A 26,561-nucleotide genomic window follows, 5' to 3' on the forward strand; every position below is an offset into this window, starting at 1 on the left:
TTTTTTTTTTTTGGAGACGGAGTTTCGCTCTTGTTACCCAGGCTGGAGTGCAATGGCGCGATCTCGGCTCACCGCAACCTCCGCTGGAGCCGTTTTTCTAACAAGCACTCGGGAGCACCTCCCTTCCCACCCTCCTCCAAGCCTGGACCAACAGTTTGTCTTTCTGTTTGGTCTACAGAAAGGATTTTGGGAGACAGCAGGATTCTAGGTGGAAGAAACTTTTTATTTGGCAGACAATCTGAGGGGACGAGGGGACAGGGATGGGGGAAACTAATGAGCCAGACCGGGATGGAGTCCTTTGGGTAGCTCTAGCAGCTCTCAACTCCTCAAGTCCAAGGCCGCTGGCGGGAGGAGGGGTGTCATCCCTGCTCCTCCTGGCTCAGGCTGCTAGGAAGCTATTCCCTGAGCAACCAGTTCCTCTGCTGGCCCCTTCTTCCATGACCTCTGACTGGGCATCCAACTCTCAGACCAGGTTATTTATAGTTAAGCCCAGAGGAGGTGGGGGAAAGGCCAGTGTTTACAAACATGGGTTACCTGAGTCTGAGCGGTCTGGGGGAGGGGCGAGCCTGGACCCGGTGGATCAGCGACCAAGGGTTCTGAATGCCGCTGAAGGCGAAGGGGGAGAGGGCGCAGAGCAGGGAGGGAGTGGGCGCTGCTCAGATGCTGGAGCACGTGGCCCAGGGTGTGGGCCATATGCAAACTGTATGCAAATACGAGTGCTCGAAGGGTGACCTCTCAGCTGGCGGGATCCCCGTGGGGCCCCCTGGCCTGTTGGTCTGGGGGCCAGAGGACGGCCCGGTAGGGCCCACCTGAGGGAGAAGCCCAGTCTCACAAGTTCCCTCCCGCTCGCTCACAGCCAGAGGGTCCCGCAGAAAGACCTCGCCGTCCTTGGGAAGGGGAGTTGGCCTCAGCCCCCGCCCCGCCGCCCCCGCCTCCTCCCCCGCGTGCGGCGCGGCAACTGGGTGTCCGGTTACCGCGCGGGGGCTATAGTTAGCCCCGGGAACCTCGCTTTCAGCCGGACCCTGGGACTGCACAGCGCCCGCCCGAGCCCTTGGGGCTCCCTCCGGCTCGCGGCCTCCGCAACCCGCAGGTGGGTCCTCGGCCCCCGGCCCTCCCCTCTCGGGCGGAGACAAACTGCGGCCCCGCCTTTACCGTCTCAGAAAGGTCCTGGACGCGAGGCTCTGAGGAAGGGGCTTCGCGAGTTGGGAGCGAAGACTCGGGGCGGGGGAACAGTAAACTCCGAGACCCTCTCCGAGACCCCCAACTCCCTTTCCCAAGGACGGCGAGGTCTTTCTGCGGGACCCTCTGGCTGTGAGCGAGCGGGAGGGAACTTGTGAGACTGGGCTTCTCCCTCAGGTGGGCCCTACCGGGCCGTCCTCTGGCCCCCAGACCAACAGGCCAGGGGGCCCCGCGGGGAACCCGCCAGCTGAGAGGTCACGACCCGCCGGGGCCCCAGTCCTGGACCAGGGACCCCGCGAGCCTGGAGCCCCTCGAAGCCAGGACTCCAGCGCCGGTGGTCCCGCCCTCACTCGGACCTGGCCCTCACCTCTCCCCTAGGGATGGCGCTGGCGGGTCTGCTGATCGCCCTGGGCTGCCTCGGCCTCCATGCCTTCTGGCAGGTAACTCCAGCAACCATTTCCTGTCCCCATGGGGGACATTGCGGGACAGACCTTGAGGAAGTGGACTGGGGGCTGACTCCTCACAACCCTCTCCAAGGGACTCTTCCCTAGGATTCCACTGTTAACTCTCTGCCTCTCAGAAACCTCCATCTCTGCAGGGAGCTCCAGGTTCCCATTCTGTCTCCTGGCACCCCCGCCTCCATCCCTCCCTGGATGCCTCCAACATTCTCCTCCCCACCTCTCATCTCCCAGCGCAGGCACAGCCCGGGCAAGCCTCCTTGGGCTACCTGTGTGCTTCAGCCCTGGCAGCTTCTCCTGACCAAGGCTTGGCCTCCCCACCTTCCCTACCCCAAATGTGGGTATAGAGCAGGGGAGGACTCAGGTGTCACAGAGCTGACAGCGATTTGGTGTGGTGGCTGAGCACCTGCAAGCGCCTCCTTCAGGGTGAGCGGGAAAGAGAGCCTGAGGAGAATGCGGCTGAGGGTCAGGTAGCTGGACACTGGCTGTGTGTAATATTTGCAGATCGCCTGCGTGCCAGATCTTACAGCCAGAAAAGTGCTTGGCAGTCATCTAGTCCCACCTCCCACCTCCCACCGACTGCAGGAACCTTTGTAATGACAGGATGACCCCTTTTAGGTTGTACAGAAGTGAAGCTTTTTATGCTTTCTTCATAATAACTGTGAGGCTGGAAGTATCCTCAAGTTCAGAAAAGTTATAACACTTGCCCAAGACCTCACAGCGAATAGGTGGTAAAGTCAAGATTTCAGGCTAGGCGCAGTGGTTCACGCCTGTAATCCCAGCACTTTGGGAGACTGAGGTGGGAGGATCACTTGAGGTCAGGAGTTTGAGACCAGCCTGGCCAAAATGGTGAAACACCATTTCTACTAAAAATACAAAAATTAGGCCGGCACAGTGGCTCATGCCTGTAATCCCAGCACTTTAGGAGACTGAGGTTGGTGGATCACTTGAGGTCAGAAGTTCAAGACCAGTCTGGCCAACAGGGTGAAACTCTGTCTCTACTAAATATACAGAAAAGTAGCTGGGTGTGGCAGCACGTGCCTGTAATCCCAGCTACTTGGGAGGCTGAGACAGGAGAATCACTTGAACCCAGTAAGCAGAGGTTGCAGTGAGCTGAGATCGTGCCTTTTCACTCCAGCCTGGGCAACAGACTGAGACTTCATCTCAAAAAAAAAAAAAAAAAAAAAAATTAGCCAGGCATGGTGGTATGCACAGGTAATCCCAGTTACTTGGAAGGCTGAGGCAGGAGAATAAGTCCAACTTGGGAGGCTGAGGCTGGAGTGAGCAGAGATCTCACCACTGCATTCCAGCCTTGGCGACAGAGCAAGACTCTCTCTCTCAAAAAAAAAAAGATTTTAGCCAATGTCTGTTTGACTTCGGTGCCTGTGTTATTTAAGCCTTTTTTGGGACCTTGCCAAATTGCATACACCGATATTTGGGGATAGAAATGAGATTCTGTGTTTCTGGATGGGTCTGTCACCAGTACCCCTGTCCAGTGCTCTGAACTCATGCTTTTTTCTGTGTGGCACCTCTCTTCCTTCCTACACAGGCCCAGGCTGTTCCCATCCTGCCCCTGGGCCTGGCTCCAGACACCTTTGACGATGCCTATGTGGGTTGTGCAGAGGAGATGGAGAAGGAGGCAGCTCCCTTGCTGAAGGAGGAAATGGCCCACCATGCCCTGCTGCGGGAATCCTGGGAGGCAGCCCAGGCAGCCTGGGAGCACAGGCAACGAGGGCTCACCTTGCCTCCCGGCTTCAAAGCCCATCATGGAATAGCCATTATGGTCTACACCAACTCATCTAATACCTTGTACTGGGAGTTGAATCAGGCCGTGCGGACGGGCGGAGGCTCCCGGGAGCTCTACATGAGGCACTTTCCCTTCAAGGCCCTGCATTTCTACCTGATCCGGGCTCTGCAGCTGCTTCGAGGCGATGGGGGCTGCAGCAGGGGGCCTGGGGAGGTGGTGTTCCGAGGTGTGGGCAGCCTTCGCTTTGAACCTAAGAGGCTGGGGGACTCTGTCCGCTTAGGCCAGTTTGCCTCCAGCTCCCTGGATAAGGCAGTGGCCCGCAGATTCGGTAATGCCACCCTCTTCTCTCTAATGACTTGCTTTGGGGCCCCTATCCAGGCCTTGTCTGTCTTTCCCAAGGAGCGTGAGGTGTTGATTCCCCCGCATGAAGTCTTCTTGGTCACCAGATTCTCCCAGGATGGAGCCCAGAGCCTGGTGACTCTGTGGAGCTATAATCAGACCTGTAGCCACTTTAACTGCGCCTATCTGGGTGGTGAGCTGTGCATGGGGGAAGCAGGACCGGCAGGGTGGGTGAAATAAGCCAGGATGTCCCTTCACAATAATCCTTGGGGCCTTTGGGAGACCCACTTGGTGAAAGGGGAATTGAGGGCTGGAAGTCAGCTGGAGTTACTGTCCTCTGTGACGCAAGTTTTTTGGATCCTATAAAGTGTTTTCCAGATTTGTGAATAGTCTCAGATGATTCTGTATGTTCTCAAAAGGGTCCATCTGCTACAGTCTAATAGACCAAAAGAACCTGGTTAAGGAGATTAGCAAGCAGCAGAAAGAGCCAGGGGACTGCTTCAGATCTCAGGAGGCCCTGGGCTTGATGGGCCTGACAGGGGACTTACGTGCCATTCCCAAGTGCTGAGGCAGGGACAGATGGAGGAGTGGCTGGGTCTTGGGTGGGAAGAGAGATGGAAAGTCAATCTGGAAAGACTTCCTGGAGGAAGGAGGAGGAAGGGAAGTCACAAGTTTACCTTTAGGTGAAGGGAAAGGTAGATTGAGAGGGGAAATGGCCCTGCAAGGGCCTGGTGGGCCAGGTAGTTTGGGTGTGAGTCTGCCAGCACGGAGGCCTCACCCTGCTGTCTGTTGCAGGGGACAAGAGGCGGGGCTGTGTGTCTGCACCAGGTGAGTTCCTCTTCCATCCTCCCTCAGCTGCTTTGACTCCCGCTCGCCCTGCCGACCCCTTCCTCTTCTCCCTCCAGCAGCGGTGCAGCCAGAGTCACAATCTGAGGGGGCCTTCTCTCTGCCTCCCTGGAAGACCCTGTCTTTGGCCCCTGGGGAGTTCCAGCTCTCAGGGGTTGGGCCCTGAAAGTGCAAAACCTGCCACTTAGGAGCCCTGGGAACAGGTGACTTTCATATGAAGAAGAGGCGCCTCCAGCAGCCTGTAGAAGCAAGAACATGGTTCTGGATCCCGTCCTAGCAGCCTTCTCCCCAACCAGGATGTGGGGCTGGGGAGGCCACGGCAGGGCTGAGGGAACTCTGCTATGTGGTGGGGACTTCCTGGGATAAGCAAGGGAAGTACTGAGGCAGCCACTTGCTTAAGTGGTGTTGCAGTGTGGAGACATGGAGTTTTATGAGGCAGCCACTTGATTAAACAGTATTGCAGTGTGGAGACATGGAATTTTATGACTGGCTTCTTCTTTGAGACTGCTTCACTCTGGCCTTGCTAGGCTGAGGGACTGACTGAGGGACTAAGAAAACTCACTTCTTGGTCACTTGTAGACACAGTCTCCTCTGCAGACCCATGTCACACACTCTAACTTGCAGATCCAGAAGCTTAAACAGCTAGAGGGTCCTCATGACAACCATGGAAGCAGGAAAGCAGGCAGGTGATTCCTCAGCCCCACTTGTCAGGTGAGGAATACATAGCCAAGGAAGGAAGCAATTGGTCAGAGGGTTGCCATTGAACCCCGGCCTCCTGCTTCCCCGGCCTCCTGCCTCCTGGTCCAGAGATCCTGGTCCATGAAAGATCTGAGGAAGCTCAAAGTAGGATCCTAAGCCCAAGAGCACATTTCTCTGCCCTGTTCCCACAAGGGTCCATTTCAGGGGAAAGAAGCAGGAGGACCTCAAAACATCAAGAGACAGAGATTCTCACATAGCCCAGAGGCCTCGCACATCCAGAACAGAAACTTTATTGAAGCAAGGAAAGCAGCACAGCCTCCTCCCAAGGGGCCCCCACCCTCACCCTCCTAGGCTACTGCCCTCAGCAACAGAAGGGACCCTTCCGCTGTATCAGATCCTCCCCTCCATCCCTGAATTCTCCGCGTGGGGCAGGTCCTCAGCCCCCTCTGTTTCCTGCTGCCTGTGCACTAGCACATGAGCTGGGGAGCTGGGGCCAGACTCTCCAGAAGCCAGAGTCCTCACCTCTCCAGTGTCCTGAAGCCCGGCTCCTGATGATTCCTGGGTCCCCACAATCCTGGGCCCTGTCAGCTCTGGGGTCTCAGGAATGGGGGGCCCCAGGTTTTGGAAACTGTTGCGCACTCGGGTGATATAGCGACTGAGGACACTGGCACCGTCGGGAGGCCGGGGTGTTCCTCCCTCTGCCAGAGTCCGCCTCACACCGGCTACCTCGCTCTGTAGTCGAGATACGGTCTTCGTCAGCTCTGTGAGTCTGTTGCCCAGGTCTGGAGGAGGTGGAGTACCGAGGGGCATTTCAGAGGATGAGCCTGCCCTGTACCCCTTTTACCCTTTACAAAACCCCAGGAGTTGTCCTATCTGGGGTTTCTGAGGGAGAACTGGAAGACGTGAAGATCAGGCTTGTGGGCTAGGGGTCAGATGGGTGGGTGAAGCTGGGGCAGGTGAATCCTAGTGGGGGTGGGAGCGAGGAGCTGGAAAGAAGGAAAGTTGGGGGGCCAGAGAAGGGTGACGAGCCATGGGGAAAGCTGTTACTGGGTAGAGACTCCTGCGTCCACCCGCCTGCCCTCTCCCCAGTCACGGCCAGCCAGCTCACACCCATTCTTCAGGGCCCCGTTCGGATCCCGGCCCCTTTATCTATTCTGCTGCTCCTTCTGCCTCTCAAAATGACAAGCTCCTTCTTCCTTCGGGCACCCGTAGCAATTCGCATCTCTCTTAGCTGCACTTCATGCCCAGTGTGACGGTTTCTCTTCCTCACTAGACTGAAAGCTTCCCATGTGTCCCTGCTCTACAGTGCCCCATTTGTCCCTCCAAGACAGGGCCTGGAACGAAGGAGGCCGAAGCGATGAATGTTGGTGGTATGAGTCAGTAAATGAGTGAGTGAATGAAGGCGGTGAATGAGTGACTGGGTAAGGGACTGAATGGGAGAATAACTGAACACACACGAAGGCAGGAAGGAGCACTTAAATGAAATGAGTGAAATCAATGCCGAATGGGTCAGAGGGTAATGGAGTGCAAGGGGCCACTCTGTGCAGGCTGCCCTTCCAAGGGCAGGGCAGGATGGGGCCACATATTATGCAGGCTGAATGCGGACCTGACTCTGGTATGGGGCCTTTATCCCAGCTGAGGAAGGAACAGGAATGGGGAGAGCTTAGAAGAGGGTGACGCACCTTTCTGCCGGGTCTCCTCAAACTCGCGCCGGGCAGTCTCTATGTAGCGTTGTACCAGGGCCTTGATGATGCGAAGGTGGTAGGATCCACGCTCTCCCTCCCCAGGCATGGCCCCTGCCCCGGGATTGGCCTGGAATGGGAAGACAGGAGGGTGAGAGAGATTCTCTCCAGCCTTCTTCTGATCACTGTCCGTGCTTCTCCAGCCCTGGGCAAAAAAGGCCCAGGGCAAAGTCTTCCATGTAGACTTTTCTGTCCCTGACCCGCCTAGCCCCTGGCCTCCATCTCACAGTGCAGACCTGGAAGGTAGAAGGACAGGGGCCAGAAGCTGGGGAAGGGCTGATGGTGAGAGAACCAGGAAGTGATGGGTGAGGGCTGGGAGGCCGATGAGGAGGAGGGGAGAACCCCCTACAGACCTGCAGTGCCTGAATTAGGAAGGCACCCTCATGCCAGGCCAGACGGGGCTGGAGAGTAGACCTCGAGGGGCAAGTGAGCTCCTTGGATGTCCGACCTCCTGGCCTCCTCTCTTAGGCCACTGTCAGCTGTCTAACTGCTCAGTTTGTGGGACATTTACCTGTGGGACATGTTACTTTCTTAACATGTGTTTTTGAAAAATGTCCAACTCTGTCTTGGAGCAGTTTAGGACAAAAAAGGTCTGTCTGGAGCTTAGTGGGTATTTCTAGCTTGGGAGGAGGGTGGCAAGGACTTCTGTTTAGGCTGCATGACACAGGGTTGGAAATTTAGGAAATGGCCAGAGCCAGGAAGAGGGAAAGGGAAGCCATGTGCGAGAGTAGGAATTGGGACAGGCTTTCTGGAGAACATACCTGGAAACATAGATAAGCCTGGGATATGCAGACAAATTGATGGTATAGACATAGAGTTGAAGGCCTGATGCCAGGGTGACCAGCAACAGGCTGAGTAGGTACTCACAAAGGTAGGGATGGGGGGATTGTCTGGCTTCTTGGTGTTGCAGCAGGAACAGCAACAGCAAATGAACTGGCAAATTATCCTGAGAGATTTCAATGGTGGGAAGAGGTCGGTTAGAGGACAGGACCTAGGGAAATGGGGGCAGGGCCTGGGGACTTGGGGGTGGGAGTGGGAGCTCTGAGGTCAGCACCTGAGAAGGTAGAAGACAGCCTTTGGGGAGGGCAGGATGTTGAAAGGCACAGGCAGCGTCAGGCCCTCTCGGAAGTAGGACAGATAGAGCTTGGAGCGCGCGAACTTCCACTCCACATCAGCATCATCCTGGGGGCCGGGCAGCAGGGGGCGGTGCAAGGACCCCTTTGGCACATGACCCTCCTGCCCACTCAATCTGCCTCTCTTTTCTCCAGTCCTCACAGTTTTGATTCTCCAGTGTAGTGTGCCAGGCTCTTTCTTCTCCCCAGTCTTATCTCCGACCTCCCCTATCACCCGCATTTCTCTGGCCTGTCCCCCGCTTCCTGTCTCCCCACCACTGTCTTTCATCTTTCTGACATCCAGTTCCTGCCCAGCCTGTTCTCCAGCCTGCAGACCCTAACCTATCGTCTCCCTCTCATGTTCCCGTTTACTTTTCTACAACACCACTCCTCTGCCCAACCCTAAAGGGGAATGAGCACTAGACTTTGTGTCTGGAGATACTAACAGCATCACTAAGACCCTCATTTTACAGAGGAACACTTGTCTAAAGCCACAAACGACAGCAGTGGAGGCAGAGCATGACATCAATGTCTTGCCTCTTTGCATCCTGTTCCTCTCCATTCCTTTCTCCCTTCTCCCTGGCCTAAATTGGCCTCCATTTACGCACCTCAATCTTCTGGAAGGAGTTGGTGATCATAGCAATGAGCATGTTGAGCAGCACAATGACCATGACGATGGTGAAGATGCCATAGAGGGCCCGGCCCACAAATTCGGGCACCAGAAACTGAGGCATGTCCACCACGCTGTGCTCCTCCATGCCGAACATGGTCCAGAACAGAAACTGGAATGTCTCATTGAAACTGGCATATTGGGCCAAGTAAGGAACAGGAAATGAGGGGTGGGAGAAGAGCCTGAGCTCACCCAGACACACTCCCCTCTACCCCCCAGGACCTGGCCAAGAGCGCCCACTTCTTTTTTTTTTTTTTTTTTTTTTTTTTTTTTTGAGGCGGAGTTTCACTCATGTTACCCAGGCTGGAGTGCAATGGCGCGATCTCGGCTCACCGCAACCTCCGCCTCCTGGGTTCAGGCAATTCTCCTGCCTCAGCCTCCTGAGTAGCTGGGATTACAGGCACGCGCCACCATGCCCAGCTGATTTTTTGTATTTTTAGTAGAGACGGGGTTTCACCATGTTGACCAGGGTGGTCTCGATCTCTTGACCTCGTGATCCACCCGCCTCGGCCTCCCAGAGTGCTGGGATTACAGGCTTGAGCCACCGCGCCCGGCAAGAGCGCCCACTTCTATGCAGCCCTTTAGACCACCTCAGCTGGTATAGATACTTGCTGTTTCTGAGCTCCAAATGTTATCCTTTGCACCAGTATTTACTGAGTGCACAGTAGTGTCACAGGTGCTAAGGATACGTCAGTGGACAAGACAAGCATGTTCCTGTCTTCATGGCCTTATGTTCTGGGGTGGGGCCAGGATGGGATGGACACTACTTATACCAACAATTTTAAATTGTGGCAGGGTGTGGTGGCTCACACCTGTAATCCTAGCATTTTGGGAGGCTGAGGTGGGCAGATTGCTTGAGCCCAAGAGTTGGAGACCAATCTAGGCATTTTGGGTGTTAAATTTTTTGAGTGTGATAATGCTTTTGTGGTTATGTTCTTAGGAGACATCCTGAACTGTTTAGAGATGAAGTGTCATGATAGTCACAACTTCCTTTTAAGTATTTCAGGAAAAAAAGGAATAAAGGGAGCAATAGATCAAGCAAGTGTGGTAAAAGGTTAACAATTGGTGAAGCTAGGTGAAGGGTGTAGGGGCATCTACTTTTCATAGAATTGACATTTTTCAAAATAAAAAGTTTGGGGAGAAAATCAGAAAATGAATGTATAAATGAACAAATGAATGAGTGACAGTGAATCAAAGAGGGAATGAGCAAACAAGAGAATTCATTGAGTGAATAAATGAGGGAGGGAGGGACAAAGGAGAGATCACTAGGGCTCCAAGCTGCAAGGTCCCAGGCTCTCCACCTCCCATCCTGCCTCTGCCCCTGCATACTTGCCCAGCCGCTCTGTCTCCTGGTAGGGCACATAGATATTGTTGAGGCCACAGAGGAAGGCAGTCAGGATGATCATGAGGATGAACATAAACCTGGCAGGGGGTGGGATGTGAAGGGATCAGAGAAGGTTTCCACCTTGAGAGAAGTCAGGCTCCAGGAAGAGGGATGAAGGCCTCCTGGCTCTTTGCTCAACAAGTATTCAATCTGGTTTTTTATTTTTATTTTTATTTTTGAGATGGAGTCTCACTCTGTCGCCCAGGCTGGAGTGCAGTGGCATGATCTCAGCTCACACAACCTCTGCCTCCCAGGTTCAAGTGATTCTCCTGTTTCAGCCTCTCGAGTAGCTGAGATTACAGGTGCACACCGCCACACCCCACTAATTTTTTGTATTTTAGTAGAGATGGGGTTTCACCATGTTGCCCATGCTGGTCTTGAACTCGTGAACTCAGGCAATCCCCCTGCCTTGGCCTCCAAAAGTGCTAGGATTACAGGTGTGAGCCACTGTGCCCAGCCTGGTTATTTATTTATTTTTGAGATGGAGTCTCATTTTGTCACCCAGGCTAGAGTGCTGTGGCGCCATCTTGGCTAACTGCAACCTCCTCATCTCAGTTTCAAGGGATTCTCCTGCCTCAGCCTCTCAAGTAGTTGGGACTACAGGCATGTGCCACCACACCTGGCTAATTCTTATACTTTTAGTAGAGATGGGGGTTTCATCATGTTGGCCAGGCTGGTCTAGAACTCCTGACCTCAAGTGACCCCCCAACCTTGGCCTCTGGAAGTGCTAGAATTACAGGTGTAAGCCACCTCACCCAGCCCAATTTGGTTATTATTAAGAATAGATAAATTAGGGGGTGAAAAATGAGAGGGATTTTTTTTTGTTTGTTTGAGATAGAGACTAACCCAGGCTGGAGTGCAGTGGTGTGATCCGAGCTCAACTGCAACCATCACCTCCCAGGTTCAAGTGATTCTACTGCCTCAGCCTCTCGAGTAGCTGAGATTATAGGCATATGCCACCACATCCAGCTAATTTGTATTTTTAGTAGAGACGGGGTTTCACCATGTTGGTCAGGCTGGTCTCGAACTCCTGACTTTGTGATCCACCTGCCTCAGCCTCCCAAAGTGCTGGGATTACAGGCGTGAGCCACTGTGCCCAGCCAAGAGGGATTTAAAGTGAGTGCTGGGCTGGGTGCAGTGGCTCACGACTGTAATCCCAGCACTTTGGGAGGCCAAAGTGGGCAAATCACTTGAGCCCAGGAGTTCAAGACCAGGTTATTTATTTTGGTTAAACAAATAACCAAATTGAATTGTTGTTGAGGAACATGGTGAAACTCTGTCTCTACAAAAAAAATACAAAAATTTGTATTTTTGTGTGGTGCATGCCTGTGGTCCCAGCTACTCAAATGGCTGAGGTGCTATAATCCCAGCACTTTGGGAAGCCAAACCCTGTCTCTACAAAAAATACAAAAAATTAGCCAGGTATGGTGGCGCACACCTGTAGTCCCAGCTACCCAGGAGGCTGAGGTGAGAGGATTGCTTGAGCCCAGGAGGACGAGGCTGCAGTGAGCTGAGATGGCACCACTGCACTTCAGCCTGGGTGACAGAATGAGACCTTGTTTCAAATATATACACATATATATATATAATAAATAAAGTGAATGCCAAGTGGAAGCTCTCCTTTTAAGAATAATGGGTACTGAGTCCAAGCAGTCAAAGCTGAGGATGGAGTGGTCTCCCAGGGAGGGAATGAGATGCTGAGATTATACAGGAATGGCACAGGGACAACTGGGAGTCAGAATCCCACTGAACAGGAGTTATCACCAGAAGAATCAGAGCCACATGTGAGAATGAGTTAGCCTGCTGCAGGGAAGCTAGAAGAATCCTGGGGTGGGGCTGGAGGTTCTCCCCCAAGCTAAGCTGAGCTTAATATTAGTAGATGTAGCTAAGATTTTTCCCACTGATGACACTCACTGTAGTCCCACCTCAGGCTGGGGATTCCCAGGGAGATGGGCATTAACTATGGCCCCTGATTAGGTGAGAGGCCAGGTTTGGCTGCCCATGATTAGGTGATGAGCACCAAGAAGACCAGATAAGATCAGGGATTCAAAGAGCAGCTGCAGAGTGGAAAGGATCCAAAGGGACCCCTGAGTCCAGTGCCTTTGCTTTTTCCTTAATGATGGGAAAACTGAGGCCTACAGAGGGGTCATGGAGATGGACAGAACTGGGATTGGAACTCCCAACTGAGGGCTCTTTCTGCTATCCATGGTTTGTCATCTTTTCTGGGATCATGGGCCTCTTTGAGAATAAGATGAAAGTTGTAGACCCTCTCTGCAGAGAAATACACATTTATCCTCAAATTTTGCCTGTGGTTTCAGGGGGTCAGAGGTCTCTGGAGCCCATGCCTCTGGAGGAATGCAGGTCAAGGACTCCTGTGTCACCCAAGAGCCGGGGAGTTTTAGAAGGAGGTCAAGGGGAGTCTGCAGAGAGGAGCGAGCTCGGAGCAGGGCCAGTACATACCGGATCATGTCATCAATCATCTTGCCAATGGAAATCTGCAGAGTGCCCAGCGACTCGTGGGCCGGCAGAATGTAGGCCAGGCGGGTGAAGCTGAGCATGCTGGTAACAGCGAACAGCACCTCAGCCAAAAACTGGGGATCCTCGGTGCGCCACTCGCTGCGTTCTGTGTGGGGTGGAATGGGGGCTGTGACTGGGAGCCAAGAGCCAAGAAAGAAGAGGAACTGGGGGATTCAGGGCTGAGTTAGGGGACACTCACCAGCTGTGGTGAAATAGTGGCAGGCAGCCCCCTGGGAGTCCTCCTGGCAGTGCACGTGGGCAAGCCCAGCCAGGAGGAGGCGCAGTGCGAAGGCTGCCAGGTACAGGGACAGGATGACCATATCCAGGAAGTTCCACCGGTCCAGGAGGTAACTGCGCAGGCCCTCAATCCACACTTCCTTGCACTCAAACCACAGGAAGCCTGAACGGGGTAGCAGGGAGCCAAGATAGGATGGGACAGAACTCTTCCTCCTATGTCAGAGCTAGATTACGAGGCAGGGGGATCCTATGAATGGCAGTGGGGAGCTAAAACATTATGGGGTGAAGTCAATGACATGTAAACATGTAATCTACTCAGGAACAATTGATCTTCTGTGAACACAAAAAAGACTCCTCCCTGACGTAGACATTGCTGGTGTGACCTGCACCAATGAGCTCGGTCAGCGGACACTCAGAAAATGAGTATTGCCGGGGGCAGGCTGTTTATTAGGAGGGAATGGCCGGGCGTGGTGGCTCAAGCCTGTAATCCCAGCACTTTGGGAGGCCGAGGTGGGTGGATCACAAGGTCAAGAGATCGAGACCATCCTGGTCAACATGGTGAAACCCCGTCTCTACTAAAAGTACAAAACATTAGCTGGGCATGGTGGCGCGTGCCTGTAATCCCAGCTACTCAGGAGGCTGAGGCAGGAGAATTGCCTGAACCCAGGAGGCGGAGGTTGCGGTGAGCCGAGATTGCGCCATTGCACTCCAGCCTGGGTAACAAGGGTGAAACTGTGTCTCAAAAAAAAAAAAAAAAAAAGGAGGGGATCACTGAAATTTGTTTCTCCGTGCCCTCTACCAAGTAAATACTGGACAAACAGAATATTGATTTGAGGCTGGGTGCAGTGGCTCACACCTGTAATCCCAGCACTATGGGAGGCCAACATAGGAAGACAGCTTGAGCCCAGGAGCTTGATACCTGCCTGGGCAACATGGTGAAACCCCATCTCTATTAACTTATTTAAAAAAAAATTTTTTTTTTAATTAAAAAATACAGAATATTGACTTGAAGGGGCTCCAAATTCTCAGGCTGCTCAGGGTGCCTGTGTTTCAGTGAGGCCCAGAACCAGATCTGGGCTGGGGGTCTTGGGAGCTGGCCCCCATTAGCCAGGTGGCCCTGCCGCATTACACCCCTCTCATTCCCTGGATACAATCATGTGCTTTTCCACTCACTGTTCCCTCTGCCTAGAATGCCCTTCCATACCCTCTGGAAGCCCAGCTCACTTTTGTGGCCTAGGTCACGTGTTATCTCCTCCAAGCAGCCTTCCCTAAGCAGGTGGAGTGAATTTCTCGGGGTTCTGTGTTCTCACAGCTCATATCTCTGTGATGCCATCGCCACAGGGCACTGCAGGATATCTCTCCACAGGTCTGTCTTTACCCTGCCTCCCCCTGAACTTGGAGCCCCTCAAGGGCAGGGACCATGTCCACTCATGTCTGTCCCTTGTGCCCAGAACCAGGCTGGAGTGCAGTGGCACAATCTCAGCTCACTGCAGCCTCCGCCTCACAGGTTCAAGCAATTCTCCTGCCTCAGCCTACTGAGTAGCCGGGACTACAGGCGCTCACCGCCACTCCCGGCTAATTTTTGTATTTTTAGTAGAGACAGGGTTTCACTGTGTTAGCCAGGATGGTCTCTATCTCCTGACCTTGTGATCCGCCTGCCTCGGACTACCAAAGTGCTGGAATTACAGGCGTGAACCACTGCACCCGCCTGTTTCATATGTTTCTAAGACTTCTCCCATGGGTAGGGATTGTACTGGTTTCCTCTCCACTCAGCCTAGGTCGATAAATGTTTAGTAAATAATAGGATGAGAAACTTTCCCTCTCAGGCTGCTCTTATGTTCTTTCCCTAAAGTTTCTGGGCCAGATTTCCTTTCTGACATCACTGACTGACCTGGTACAGGGTGGAGCAGTAGACTCGGTAAACTGTGGCTCTGGAGTTTACTAACCAAGGCAGAGCTAAACGAGAGGAGGACAGCCGAGGACGGCACCACCAATTCCGCCCCTGCTAAGCTGATGGCCCGAGGCTGGCCAAATCTCTGGGGATTCTTGTAAATTGCATTTGCTAAATTGTTTGAGAATACTCAATTCTGGTGTAGAAGAAAAGAAAACCAATGGGATGGATGAAACTTATGTGTTAAGTATAGGTTAGTTACTTTGGTGACATGTTGAACAAATAGTAGAGCATATGTGTGTGAACATACATAGAAAGAGAAGGACAGACTCTAAATATTCATGATACACTGAATATGCATGAAGCACAAGGCCCTCAGTATTCAGGAGATCTTAAATCAGCTACCCACGGGCACCAGCCATTCTGTTCACACATTTCCTCTGCCCAAATAATGCATATAAAATTTATAGCTGCTCATCAGGATAATTGGCCAAACATACTTGTCACTGTGCTTTTCCCATAGATCAAGTCTTGGGCCAAGGTATCTTCTTTTGTTATTATTATTTTTTATTTTATTTTTTGGAGATGGAGTCTCGCTCTGTCACCCAGGCTGGAGTGCAGTGGCATGATCTTGGCTCACTGCAACCTCCACCTCCCAGGTTCAAGCAATTCTCCTGCCTCAACCTCCTGAGTAGCTGGGATTACAGACGCACGCCACCATGCCCAGCTAATTTTTTGTATTTTAGTAGAGACAGGGTTTCACTGTGTTGCCCAGACTGGTCTTGAACTCCTGAGCTGAGGTAATCCACTTGCCTCGGCCTCCCAAAGTGCTAGGATTACAGGCGTGAGCCACCATGCCCAGCCAATCTTATTTTAAGGGATGGAGTCTCTCTATGTTGTCCAGGCTGGTCTTGAACTTCTGGCCTCAAGCAATCCTCCCATCTTAGCCTCTTGAGTAGCTGAGATTACAGGCATGAGCCACCATGCCTGGCTCCAAGCACCTTCTGGTCCATTGTACCACGCCCCAACCCCAGACACTCAAACCTTACCTCTGGCCCTCATAACACCACCATCATAACTATAGCACTTATGGATTTAATTTGCTATATGATTTGAGTCCTTTCATTTGGTCTGTAAGCCTTTCTGCTCCAATGACCCCCAGGAGAGCCTATCTTGCAGTACTTGCAGGCTGCCATGACACCAAGGTAGTTTCCCACCTCACATTGTGGACCAGGGTCTTATTTGTGTGAGGATAGGAACGTCCAGGGTGGGTAATGGCTGATGCCAGGGAAGGGGAAGAAGGAGTCCTTGTTCAGGGAGTCTACCACAGGGTTAGGTCCCCAACTGGGGCTGAAGGGAAAGGGTCCTGTGCTGTGCTGCAGCCCAGAAGGGTCTGGCCATATGTTCAGAGGTCATCTACAAAGCAGGATCCCCCTGGTGGGGTGCTTATTGGGAAGCACAGTAAGAGGGGCCCTAAGGGAGACGGCCACAAATAAAGGGTCCTGCACATATACCTGTCACCCAAATCATGTGTAGTGAGGTCTCCCAGACACTCTGGCTGCGGCCACGGAAGGTGCTCAGCTGTGTCTCCATGACCAGGGACTCTCCCAGCAGGAAGATGAGGAACCACAGATAGGAGGCGGAGTGCAGCAGGAACTTCAGTACTGGGATCTTTAGAAGGCGGCCCAGCTTCCAGGGGAAGGAGGGAGAGTAGGGCTCTCAGTCCTGGGTGTCTTTCCCTCCAGCGAGTCCTTCTAGACTGCTCAGCCCACATGTGACTCCCCTTGCTCAGATTCATTCACGCATTATTCAGACATATCTTGAGAATGTGCTACATATCAGGCCCTAGACTCATATCTATTGTCTCCTTCCCAACCTTATGAGGTAGGCATTATTATTCCCACTTTTTTTCTTTTCTTTTTTTTTTGAGGCGGAGTCTTGCACTGTTGCCTGGGCTGGAGGCAGTGGCGTGATCTTGGCTCACTGCAACATTCGCCTCCTGGGTTCAAACAATTCTCCCGCCACAGCCTCCCAAGTAGCTGGGATTACAGGTACACGCCACCATGCCCGGCTAATTTTTTGCATTTTTAGTAGAGAACCGGGTTTCACCATGTTGACCAGGCTGGTCTCTAACTCCTGATCTGGTGATTTGCCCACCTTGGCCTCCCAAAGTGTGGGATTACAGGCATGAGCCACCATGCCCGGCCTTTTTTTTTCTTTTCAAGAACTGAGGATCACAGAGGTAAAGTAACTTTCCCTTGGAGGCCCCACAGGCTCTTCAAACTCAACCACATAAGAAAACAAATGCTTCTATCCCATCTTGCTCCTCCTTCTCCTGTGTCCCCACCTCATGAAATGACCGCTCGCCCAGGCCAGGAATATGAGGCAGCTCGACATGCTTGTCCTCTCACACACTCAGTCTCCCTAACTCCTGTCCCCATGCTCCCAGCCTGCCTTTCACGCCCCTAGCAGAGGGCACTTTCTGAAACACAAGACTGATGGGGGACACACCTCAGTAATCCTACAATGGCTTCCATCCTCCATGGCTTATAAGGTTCTGTGTGATCTGGCCCCTGTACACGTCTGTACCATTCTTATCTAATTCCTCTCAGGTTCTCTAACACTTTGGGTTCTCCCTCCCCCAGGCCTCCACATGTACTGCTCCTGCTTCCCATTCCTCACTTGCTCAGCAGGAACAGGGCTTTTCTTCATGATAGCCCCAGTGCCAGGCATCATGCTTGGCTCATAGTTGAGTCTCAAGGACCTATTGGTTGGATAAAGGGCTCCCAAAGAATTTGTGGTTGGAGTGGAACTCTCTTTAGGAGAGGATAGGGCTGTTAATGGGATTAAGGTTTTGGAGGTAGAGAGACTTTGGTTTAAATCCTGACTTCACTATTTCCTCTGTGCTTTTGACAAAGAGAGCATTGCCTTTCCTGTGCCTCAGGTTGCTCCCCTGCACCACTGAAGCAGAATATCTGCCTTCCTCAGGGCCACACTTGCAGCTACTTAATGAAAACATTCACAAAGTTATATTCACCAAGTGCCCAGCCCAGAGCCTCATAAAACAAGTGATCAATAAGTAACAGTTATCATTAATCTTATACTTAGTACCCGGGACTTTGGTGCCAGCCAGTAGCCAAGGCAGAGAAAGGGCATGGTGAGGAAGATGAGAAAGGCAACAAAGAGCTTCCAGATGGTGGTGCTTCCACGCCAGCCAGCCAGGTTCCCACACCAGATGGAGGAAAGGACTTGTTGGCAGATGGGGTGTGCTACAAACTAAGCAGAGATGAGGCATAGCAGAGGGGGAGGCCACCAGGAAGGGAGGAGGATGGGGGAGCCAGTTAGGAACTCAGCCCTTCCTTCCCTGCCACAGAGATCGAACCATCCTTTTCTCCCCATACCAGCCAACTCACTTGTCATGTGACCATGGGCAGACCCATCCCTCTCTAGGCCTTGGTCTGTGGAGGGGAAACTGAAATCAAGGATATTCCTGAACTCTCTGGACCCACATTCTTGTTAGACAGTGGTGGGTAGAAATGGGTACCCAAGACCCAGAACCCCCAGGATCCCCTACCTTCTTAGAGATGTGAGACATCAGCCTGGATGGTCTTGAGGAGGGCAGAAGAGGGAAACTGGGGTTTGCTGTATTGGGGGACAGGGCCAGGGGAGCCATTATGAAGGAAAGTTTTTGGTTAAGTTCCTGGTGGAGTAGTAGGATGTCTGAGGGTGGATGAAAGTGAGGAGCAAGGGGCTTGGGGAGGCTAGAAAAGGAGGCTGTCTTTAGCTTAGAGGGAAGGATGTCTGAGGAGACAGGGAATAATAGAGACTTCTGGGAATATTTAAGGTCTGAGAGATCTAGTCTTATCTTGCTTTATAGAGTGATGTACTGAAGTGGAACAACAGAAAAAGACTGGATTGAGGTCACTCAGCAGGTCAGAGGCAAAGCTGTCTATGACCAGATGTCCTGGTCTGAAGGTGAGGTCTTGGTGGGTAATGGGTCTTCCAAGGGCTGGGGAGAGATTAGGGGCTTAGACTGAAGGTAAGAAGGAGGGGACCCACAGGGTCAAGGGCCTAGAGAGAAGGGTGCTCAGGACCAAGGCCTGAGAGGGTCTTGAGGGCAGGTAAAGGAATTGCTTAGGGCTGGGTCAGGGAGACCTAGAGGTAGCAGGGCAAGAGAAAAGGACAAGGAGGGGATATAGGTAGGGCCCAGCTGACCCGCTTCTGGTTGTAGTTGATGGCCAGTCGCAGCCTCGCCAGGTTGGGGATGCCTTCCTCAAAGGCCAGGCTCGGGCCCTCAGTCTCAGGCTCAGTCTCGCTGTCCTCACCCAGGTCGTTGAGCACTGCAGTGACCTCGATCTGGTTCCGGCACATGCCCAGCAGCTCAAAGCCATAGTCTTGGCTCAGTGACTCCAGGGCAATGTATTCAGGCTGTAGGGAAGCAGGTCTGTGTGTGCCTACCACCCTGCAGACTCAACCCCATTAAATCAGCCCACTCCTCCCTGCTCCACACGCCCACAGATAGTGGGCCTGGGCCACCTGTGTCCTGCCCCTGCACCATCACTTCCTACATCTGGTGTCACTGGGGCATTGATTTTTCTTCTCTGCCACCTCACTCATCCTTCTTGCTCTAATGAGGTACCTCCTGGGTCACTTTGCTTATCTAGTGCTATCTCTACCTCATCACTAAGTCACTTCAACCCAAACCCCTCTGTCATTTTCTGTCTCTTGTTCTTCCTTCTCTAATCTCTGTTTCTTGTCCCACTTTTACTCCTATTCCTTACACCCTTCATGTACTCATTTAATTAATTTATTGGAACACTTACCTTATATGAGAACCTGTGTTGGCAATTTTAGGAGATGCAGTAATAAATAAGATAAATAAGGCAAGTTTTTTATTTTATTTTTTTGAGACAGAATCTGGCTTTTGTTGCCCAGGCTGGAGTGCAATGGCTTGGCTCACTGCAACCTCTGCCTCCCAGGTTCAAGTGATTCTCCTGCCTCAGCCTCCCAAGCAGCTGGGATTATAGGCATGTGCCACCATGGCTGACTAATTTTTGTATATTTAGTAGAGGTGGTGTTTCACCATGTTGGCCAGGCTGGTCTCGAACTCCTGACCTCGTGATCTGCCTGCCTTGGCCTCCCAAAGTGCTGGGACCACAGGCGTGACCCACCATGTCCAGCCCCAAGGCAGTTATTATTTTTTTATTATTTAAAAAAAATAGCTGGGTTCGGTGCTCATGCCTGTAATCCCAGCACTTTGGGAGGCCGAGGCAGGCAGATCACCTGAGGTCAGGTGTTCAAGACCAGCCTGGCCAACATGATAAAACCCTGTCTCTACTAATAATACAAAAATTAGCTGGGCATGGTGGCAGGCACCTGTAATCCCAGCTACTCGTGAGGCTGAGGCAGGAGAATTGTTTGAACCCGGGAGGCGGAGACTGCGGTGAGCCAAGATGACACCACTGTACTCCAGTCTGGGTGACAAGAGTGAAACTGTCTCCAAAACATTAAAAAAAAAAAAAAAAAAAAAGCCAGGCGTGGAGGCTTATGCCTATAATCCCAGCACTTTGGGAGGCTGAGGTGGGCGGATCATGAGGTCAGGAGTTTGAGACCAGTATGACCAATCTGGTGAAACTCTGTCTCTACTAAAAATACAAAAATTAGCAAGTGTGGTGGTGTGTGTCTGTAGTCCCAGCTACTTAGGAGACTGAGGCAGAAGAATCGCTTGAACCAGGGAGGCGGAGGTTGCAGTGAGCCAAGATTGCGCCACTGCACTCGAGCCTGAGTGACAGGGCGAGTCTCCGTTTCAAAAAAAAAAAAATAGAGGTGAGATCTTACTATGCTGCCCAGGCCAGTTTCGAACTCCTGGCCTCCTCATCCTCCTGTCTCAGCCTCCTAAACTGCTGGGGTGAGAGGCGTGAGCCACTGTGCCTGGCCTAAGGCAGCCCTTGGCTCCCCTTTATCCATCCTATCCTGGGTTTTACTTGGGTCTCTTACCCTAGAGAGCATCCAGGGATGGCTTTCAGGAGGTGAGGTCTTAGTCCCAGTACTGTCCTCAGGTGGTATCACATTGGGCAAGGTACTTCCCCTTCCCAGGCCTCAGCTTCCCTGCTGTAAGTGGGGACGATACTTCCTGCTATGTCTCTCTCTTAGGCTGCTGTGAGAATGGAGGGAAAGTCCTTTGGAAAGTTCTGCCCTTTCCTGCTAGCTGTGCAGTGGGGGCTTTTCATTCTCCTATCCTTCCACCACCCCGGTCACAACCTCCTTAGCCCTCTATTTTAACATCTGTGTTAGTTTCCCCACCTAATGGTCATCTTGGGATCCAGTCTAGCTTGACACACAGGGACCTTTAGGGGGGAGGGATGGACAAACTGGGCTGGTGGCATTCCAGGACCCTCACTAGTCCCTGCCTCCAGCCTCCACTTCATGTATTCTTAGAACTTCCTGTGCATATACTTCATTACCTGAGAGCCTTTGTGTGGACTGCAGCCCTACCTGAAATACCCTCCCTGCTCCTCTCCACGTGTGTGAAACCACCCACTTTGGTGGCACAGCTTAATGCTACTTCTTCCAAGGAGTCCTCCCTGAACACAACAGCTGTAGCTTTCCTGACCTCTGTTTTCTGGGCTTTGGAAGCCCTGTTAGCACCATTCGCAGCGGCACTGAATGAAGACAAGTGTCCTGGGAGTGCCTTGTCCCCCTCTCTCTGCCTTCTCCCTGCTGCGATCATAAGCTTGAGAGCCACAACAGTGCTCTGGGCAGGAGCACCTAGTAGATATTCAGATGTGATGTATTCTACTGAACGTCATCTCCAAGTCTCTCCAGCTGCTTTTCTAGTTGTCTCTGTTCTCTCTCTTCCCTCAGACAGACCAGGGCTCCCCTGGGGTGGGGGTTATACCTCTCCCATAAGACTAGGCCCCTCTGAAGTGGCTGTTCTCTGCCATTAGAATGAAATCCCCTCAGGGGGGATTCTGTGACTCCCTATCAAACTAGATGTTCCAAAAGAATAGAGACCAGGCCCCATCCCTCTTTCTGTGGCTTCCAGTTTCTCAGAACACCCACCGTAGGCCCACCCATGCTCTGGTGGAAGAACAGACATGGGGCACCAGGGGAAGAGGGAAGTATGAGAAACTAACCTTAAATTCAGGCTCCTTGTGTGCCAGGCGCCTGAGCTCATGGCTCAGCTGGAAGGCAGCCAGCATGGCATCCTCACTGGCCAGTGAGAGGTGGGCCCTGCTGACGATGCCACGGTAGGTGTTGATGCGGGACAATGAGAACTTCAGCAGGTCGTAGCGGCGGGCGTTGCTGCACTCGAGGCAGGCACAGGAGACTGGGTGGGGCCGGGCAATGGTGTGACCCTGGTCCATGAGCAGCTGCGCTATCTCATACAAGTCCTTCTGGCAGGCCAGGGTGAGGGGAGTGACACCAGGTGCAAAGCGGGAGCCATCGATAGATGAGTCAAAGAAAGCCAGTGAGAAAGATCTGGTGTCTACTTTGCGACCCTTCTCCCGTTCCAGCCGGGCCAGCAGGTGACGCACCACTGCCGGCTGGTTTGTGTCCACTGCCACTAGCAGGGCCTCATGGATCTGGCGGAAGTCAAACTTGACACTGGCCAACAGCACATCGGTGATGGCCTCATGGCCCAGGCGGATGGCCAGGTTGAGTGCTTCCCTCCAGGAGCGGTCCTCGGCCTCTTCCACATTCCGCAGGGGCCCGCCTGGTCCACTGCTTGTGGCCTCAACCCCTGACTCCAGCAGCTGCTGCACGAGGCCCAGTCGGCCCTCCTGGATGGCACCCAGGAGTGGAGGTGGGAAACTGAGCTTCCTGTTCACGATCTCAGTCCAGTTAGGCTGTTGGCAGATGAAGGAGTAGAGATGCTGCGACCCTGAGTTCCAACTCCCTTTGTTTTGGGACCTTTTTCACCTTCCCATGTTCTAGCTCTTAACCCTCTATATGTAGCCACCATTATATTCTTCCTTGTCCCAAACACACTGACAAATATTGTCTTATTCATTTTACTGTGTAGCTTCTCAGGTTAGGAAAATCTACATTGTGTGCAGCGGGGGCTTTTTTTTTTTTTTTTTTTTTTCTTTGAGATGGAGTTTCGCTCTTGTTACCCAGGCTGGAGTGCAATGGCGCGATCTCGGCTCACCGCAACCTCCGCCTCCTGGGTTCAGGCAATTCTCCTGCCTCAGCCTCCTGAGTAGCCGGGACTACAGGCACGTGCCACCATGCCCAGCTAATTTTTTGTATTTTTAGTAGAGACAGGGTTTCACCGTGTTGACCAGGATGGTCTCAATCTCTTGACCTCATGATCCACCCGCCTCGGCCTCCCAAAGTGCTGGGATTACAGGCGTGAGCCACTGCAGCGGGGGCTTTTAATTCTCCCCCCACTGGGGACAGACTACGGGCCACTTTCTCAGCTCGACTTCCACCCTCACAGGAGCCCTCCCCACAGCAGGGCTACCTGTGGGTACCTTGAGCAAGGGTAGGTTAAAGCAGGGGTGGGCGGCCCTGGGAGCCTAACCCCACATACAGGTGCACGGGATCTGTTTGGACCCAGCTCCCCTCTTGTTGACTTCATCTCCCAGCTGCTCTTCCCTCTCAAAGTCTCAGGGCCTCTCCCAAGGGCAGGCCCAGACATGTCCACACAGGAGGGTCTTTGTACTGGGCTTTTGCCAAGCCCCTCAGCTCTGACCAGGGCCCTGGCAGGATCCCAATATGCTCTTTCTTCACCAATCCTCCTGCTTTGTCCTCCCCTGCTTTGGGGGGGGGGTATTTCTCCCCCTTGGCACTGCCTTGTCCCTCTCTTCTACCAGCCCCAGCCCCGTCCTCATTGCTCTTCTCTTCTGGGTCCAGGCTCAGGGTTCCAGGGGCTCTTCTCCCACCCACATAGTGGTGTCCGCCACCTGCCTGGCAGCTAGGATGCCCCTGCAGTGCCTCTGGGCCAATCTTTTGTTTCATTCATGGGTAGAAATGAGACCAGGATGGGAGAAGGTAGGGGAGCAGGCTTCTTACCGTGATGGGGTCCATGGCCGTGCCCACCTATGCTGGCACCTGTGCTGGCAGGGACCGAGGGACTGAACTCCTGCTCAGTCTTCTCCCTGACTGTGCCTAGCACCCTCTTTCCTATCCATTCAGAACCCCGCCCTGGGCCCTCCCTTTGCAGGACCAGCTGCTCCCCCTCTGCCCTGTACCCTGGGGAACTGGTGTTAGTGCCACACAGTGAAATCTTCTGGGAAAGGGGAGAGAAGACATATTTGCTCAAAGACAGTGGGAGCAGAATTTGGAATATCACAGCTTGAGGGAAACTTCAACACCCTCTGGTCCAACCACCTCCTTGTGTAGATGAGGAATGGGATCTGCCCAAGGTTCCACAGCCAGGCCTAGAACTACTCCTTAGTCATTAACCCATCTGGTCCCTATCATAGCTCTGTGACCAGAAGGATGGGAACATTTTTTCTCTCAGGTAATTCTGGATGCTAACAGAAATAACTTGCTTGGTGTCACACAGCATCACCATTATCTGATTATACCCAGGACAGGAGCCCACAAAGGAGACTGAGAGCTCGGTTCACGGAATGCTAGATGTCAGCCTCATGCTCAAAACTCACATGCACATTCCCAGCATACCACAGGATTTTATTTGTCAGGCAGCATTTGCTCTTCACTGGGCCTACAGTTTTCCTTTCAGGAAAATGGGCATGAGAATGTGCACCACTCACAGAGAGAAAGACATTCTAGATGGTGTCCCAAGGCCCAAAAGTTCCAAGGAGACTTCCAAGGGGGAAAAGAACAGAGCTGGCCTTAGGAGAATCAGGTGCCATGGTCACAGAAGCCTTGACAACTGGGAATGGGGATCAGGTTAGGCACAGAGGTGTTCTCAGGCAGAGTCCTGAGGGAAGGAGAGGAGGGGAGAGAGAGGGAGCTTTGGCCTTATCAGCCCTTCTCAGCTGTCAAGTGATTTAGTCTCAATCTTAGTCATAGAGTCATAGGAAGTCCCCACACACGCTGGCATGCTCTTCTACTTCTCTTGCTGAGAAATGCAACTGGCAGATAGGGCACTGAACCCAGGAGATAGGGGGTGAATTCTCTGGGGAGGATACCCACAGTACAGACTGGGACGATGATGATGAGGATGAGGGAGAAGCTGAGTGAGGTGGGGAGGTCTCTCCGCAAGTGGCAGCGTGCCAGGGAAGAATCTCAATCCTGAAGGAGCCTGTGGGGGAGAGAAGGAGGTGAACAAAACTGGGCCTGCTCCCAGGCGGGATGCCACCCCCCAAAGTCTGGATAAGCTATGAAGACAAATAACATTGATTCACAGCAGACGGTGAGAAGGGCTAAGTCCAAGGGAATCAGAGAATCCTGCAGAAGCTCAGTTGGGAGAGATCATGTGGGCAGATAAGAGAACATGTGGCAAAGAAGGGCCATTTGAAAAAGACTGAAAGAGTAAGCAGCATTTGGACATGCAGGAAAAAGTTACGGAGGAAATTCTAGCCCCTGTCCGATAGCGTTTTACGTTGTTCGTTTTCATGCTTCTCCTGAGGGCAGGGCCCACGTCCCTTCCTCAGCTTAGCTGGCACAGTATGAACAGGTGCTCAGTACAGACTTGTCTTGAATTACACTTGACTACAAATACAGTTCCACACCTGGGAGCTGCAGAGATGTTGGAAGCCAGCACTCCAAATTCGAATGTTTCTTGGCAGTATCCCCAGATCTCCTATTCCCCGCTCAAGGAATGCCTAGTTGTCATACAACAGCTCCCAAGCATCTTACCTGCACAAATGGGGCACTGTCTGCTATCCTGGCCACTACTGCTTTGGGCCTGCGGTTGGTGTTGTTTTCTTTGCCCTGCTCTTGCTGTCTCCTTCCTGTTTGGCCGAGAATTAGAGTTGGATAAAGGCCTGTGAGAAAGAACAGTTAAAAAGAGGTATTAGTAAGAGGCCATAAGGGCTGAAGGAGCCTGGAATCAGAGCAAAAATAATGTAGAAAAGTTAATGTAGACCTAGAAACTCTGGGTTGGGGTCCTGGTTTTCCCACCTGATATACCAGACTTGAGGGAAGACTTTAATCTTTGAATACCTGAGAACATAGATTCTTTTACTGCCCTTGGCTTATTATTATTTAATTGAAATATAATACACATACCATAAAACTCACCCTTTAAAAATATAAATTCAAGGCCAGGCGTGATGGCTCACCCCTATAATCCCAGCACTTTGGGAGGCCAAGGAAGGTGGATCACCTGAGGTCAGGAGTTCGAGACAAGCTTGGCCAACGTGGTGAAACCCTGTCTCTACTAAAAATACAAAAATGACCTGGGCGTGGTGGTATGCACCTGTAGTCCCAGCTTGGGAGGCTGAGGCAAGAGAATTCTTTGAATCCAGGAGGCAGAGGTTGCAGTGAGCCAAGATCATGCCACTGCACTATATATATATATATACACAAAACAAACAAAAAAATACAAAAACAAAAAGAAAAAATATATATATATACACACACACAAACAATTGTTTTAGTGTATTGACAGGGTTGTGTAACCACAACCACTGGCTCATGCCTGTAATCCCAGAATTTTGAGAGTCCAAGGTGGACGGATCACCGGAGATCAGGAGTTCACCACCGCCCTGGCCAACATGGCAAAACCCCATCTCTACTAAAAACACAGAAATTAACTGAGTGTGGTGGTGCATACCTGTAATCCCAGCTACTTGGGTGGCTGAGGCAGGAGAATGGCTTG

At 52.4% G+C, this 26,561-nt stretch overlaps 3 protein-coding genes across 14 annotated transcripts in view; 1 reads left to right on the forward strand and 2 right to left on the reverse strand.

Moving 5' to 3' along the window:
* Positions 1–89: 89 nt before the first annotated feature.
* On the forward strand, positions 90–5,052 carry ART5 (ADP-ribosyltransferase 5). 7 transcript variants are annotated; one of them, XM_032258946.1, is made up of 5 exons: positions 90–1,090; positions 1,558–1,619; positions 3,187–3,916; positions 4,519–4,551; positions 4,758–5,052. In XM_032258946.1, exons 2-5 carry the CDS (start codon positions 1,560–1,562, stop codon positions 4,844–4,846), a joined length of 912 nt encoding a protein of 303 aa, XP_032114837.1. In that variant the 5' UTR covers positions 90–1,090; positions 1,558–1,559; the 3' UTR covers positions 4,847–5,052. The 7 variants fall into 7 exon arrangements, with proteins under 7 accessions (XP_032114837.1, XP_032114833.1, XP_032114836.1 ...); XM_032258942.1 differs by having other exon boundaries at positions 4,629–5,047; XM_032258945.1 differs by lacking the exon at positions 90–1,090 and having other exon boundaries at positions 1,442–1,619.
* Positions 5,053–5,538: 486 nt separating this feature from the next.
* Positions 5,539–24,344, reverse strand: LOC116536987 (short transient receptor potential channel 2-like). Its single transcript, XM_032258879.1, has 14 exons — positions 24,309–24,344; positions 23,840–24,056; positions 21,958–22,706; positions 19,037–19,249; positions 17,933–18,097; positions 16,336–16,510; positions 12,893–13,093; positions 12,637–12,799; positions 10,122–10,214; positions 8,731–8,923; positions 8,065–8,192; positions 7,878–7,956; positions 6,951–7,080; positions 5,539–6,050 (listed from the first exon to the last, which is right to left on the reverse strand). The coding sequence occupies exons 1-14, from the start codon at positions 24,342–24,344 to the stop codon at positions 5,659–5,661; spliced, it is 2,934 nt and encodes a 977-aa protein (XP_032114770.1). The 3' UTR covers positions 5,539–5,658.
* Positions 24,345–24,444: 100 nt separating this feature from the next.
* The window catches only part of LOC116537012 (putative short transient receptor potential channel 2-like protein), a 27,980-nt gene continuing 25,863 nt past the window's right edge, over positions 24,445–26,561 (reverse strand). For all 6 annotated transcript variants that reach the window (XM_032258937.1, XM_032258931.1, XM_032258935.1 and 3 more), the window contains 2 exons: positions 25,598–25,725; positions 24,445–25,040 (listed from right to left, as the gene is read on the reverse strand). In XM_032258937.1, the coding sequence (XP_032114828.1) occupies positions 24,846–25,040; positions 25,598–25,725 (323 nt within the window). In that variant the 3' untranslated portion in view covers positions 24,445–24,845. The remainder of the gene's footprint in view (positions 25,041–25,597; positions 25,726–26,561) is intronic.

Source organism: Sapajus apella, unplaced genomic scaffold, assembly GCF_009761245.1.
Source record: "Sapajus apella isolate SASKATOON/1434 unplaced genomic scaffold, GSC_monkey_1.0 scaffold106, whole genome shotgun sequence".
Classification (NCBI taxonomy): Eukaryota; Metazoa; Chordata; class Mammalia; order Primates; family Cebidae; genus Sapajus; species Sapajus apella.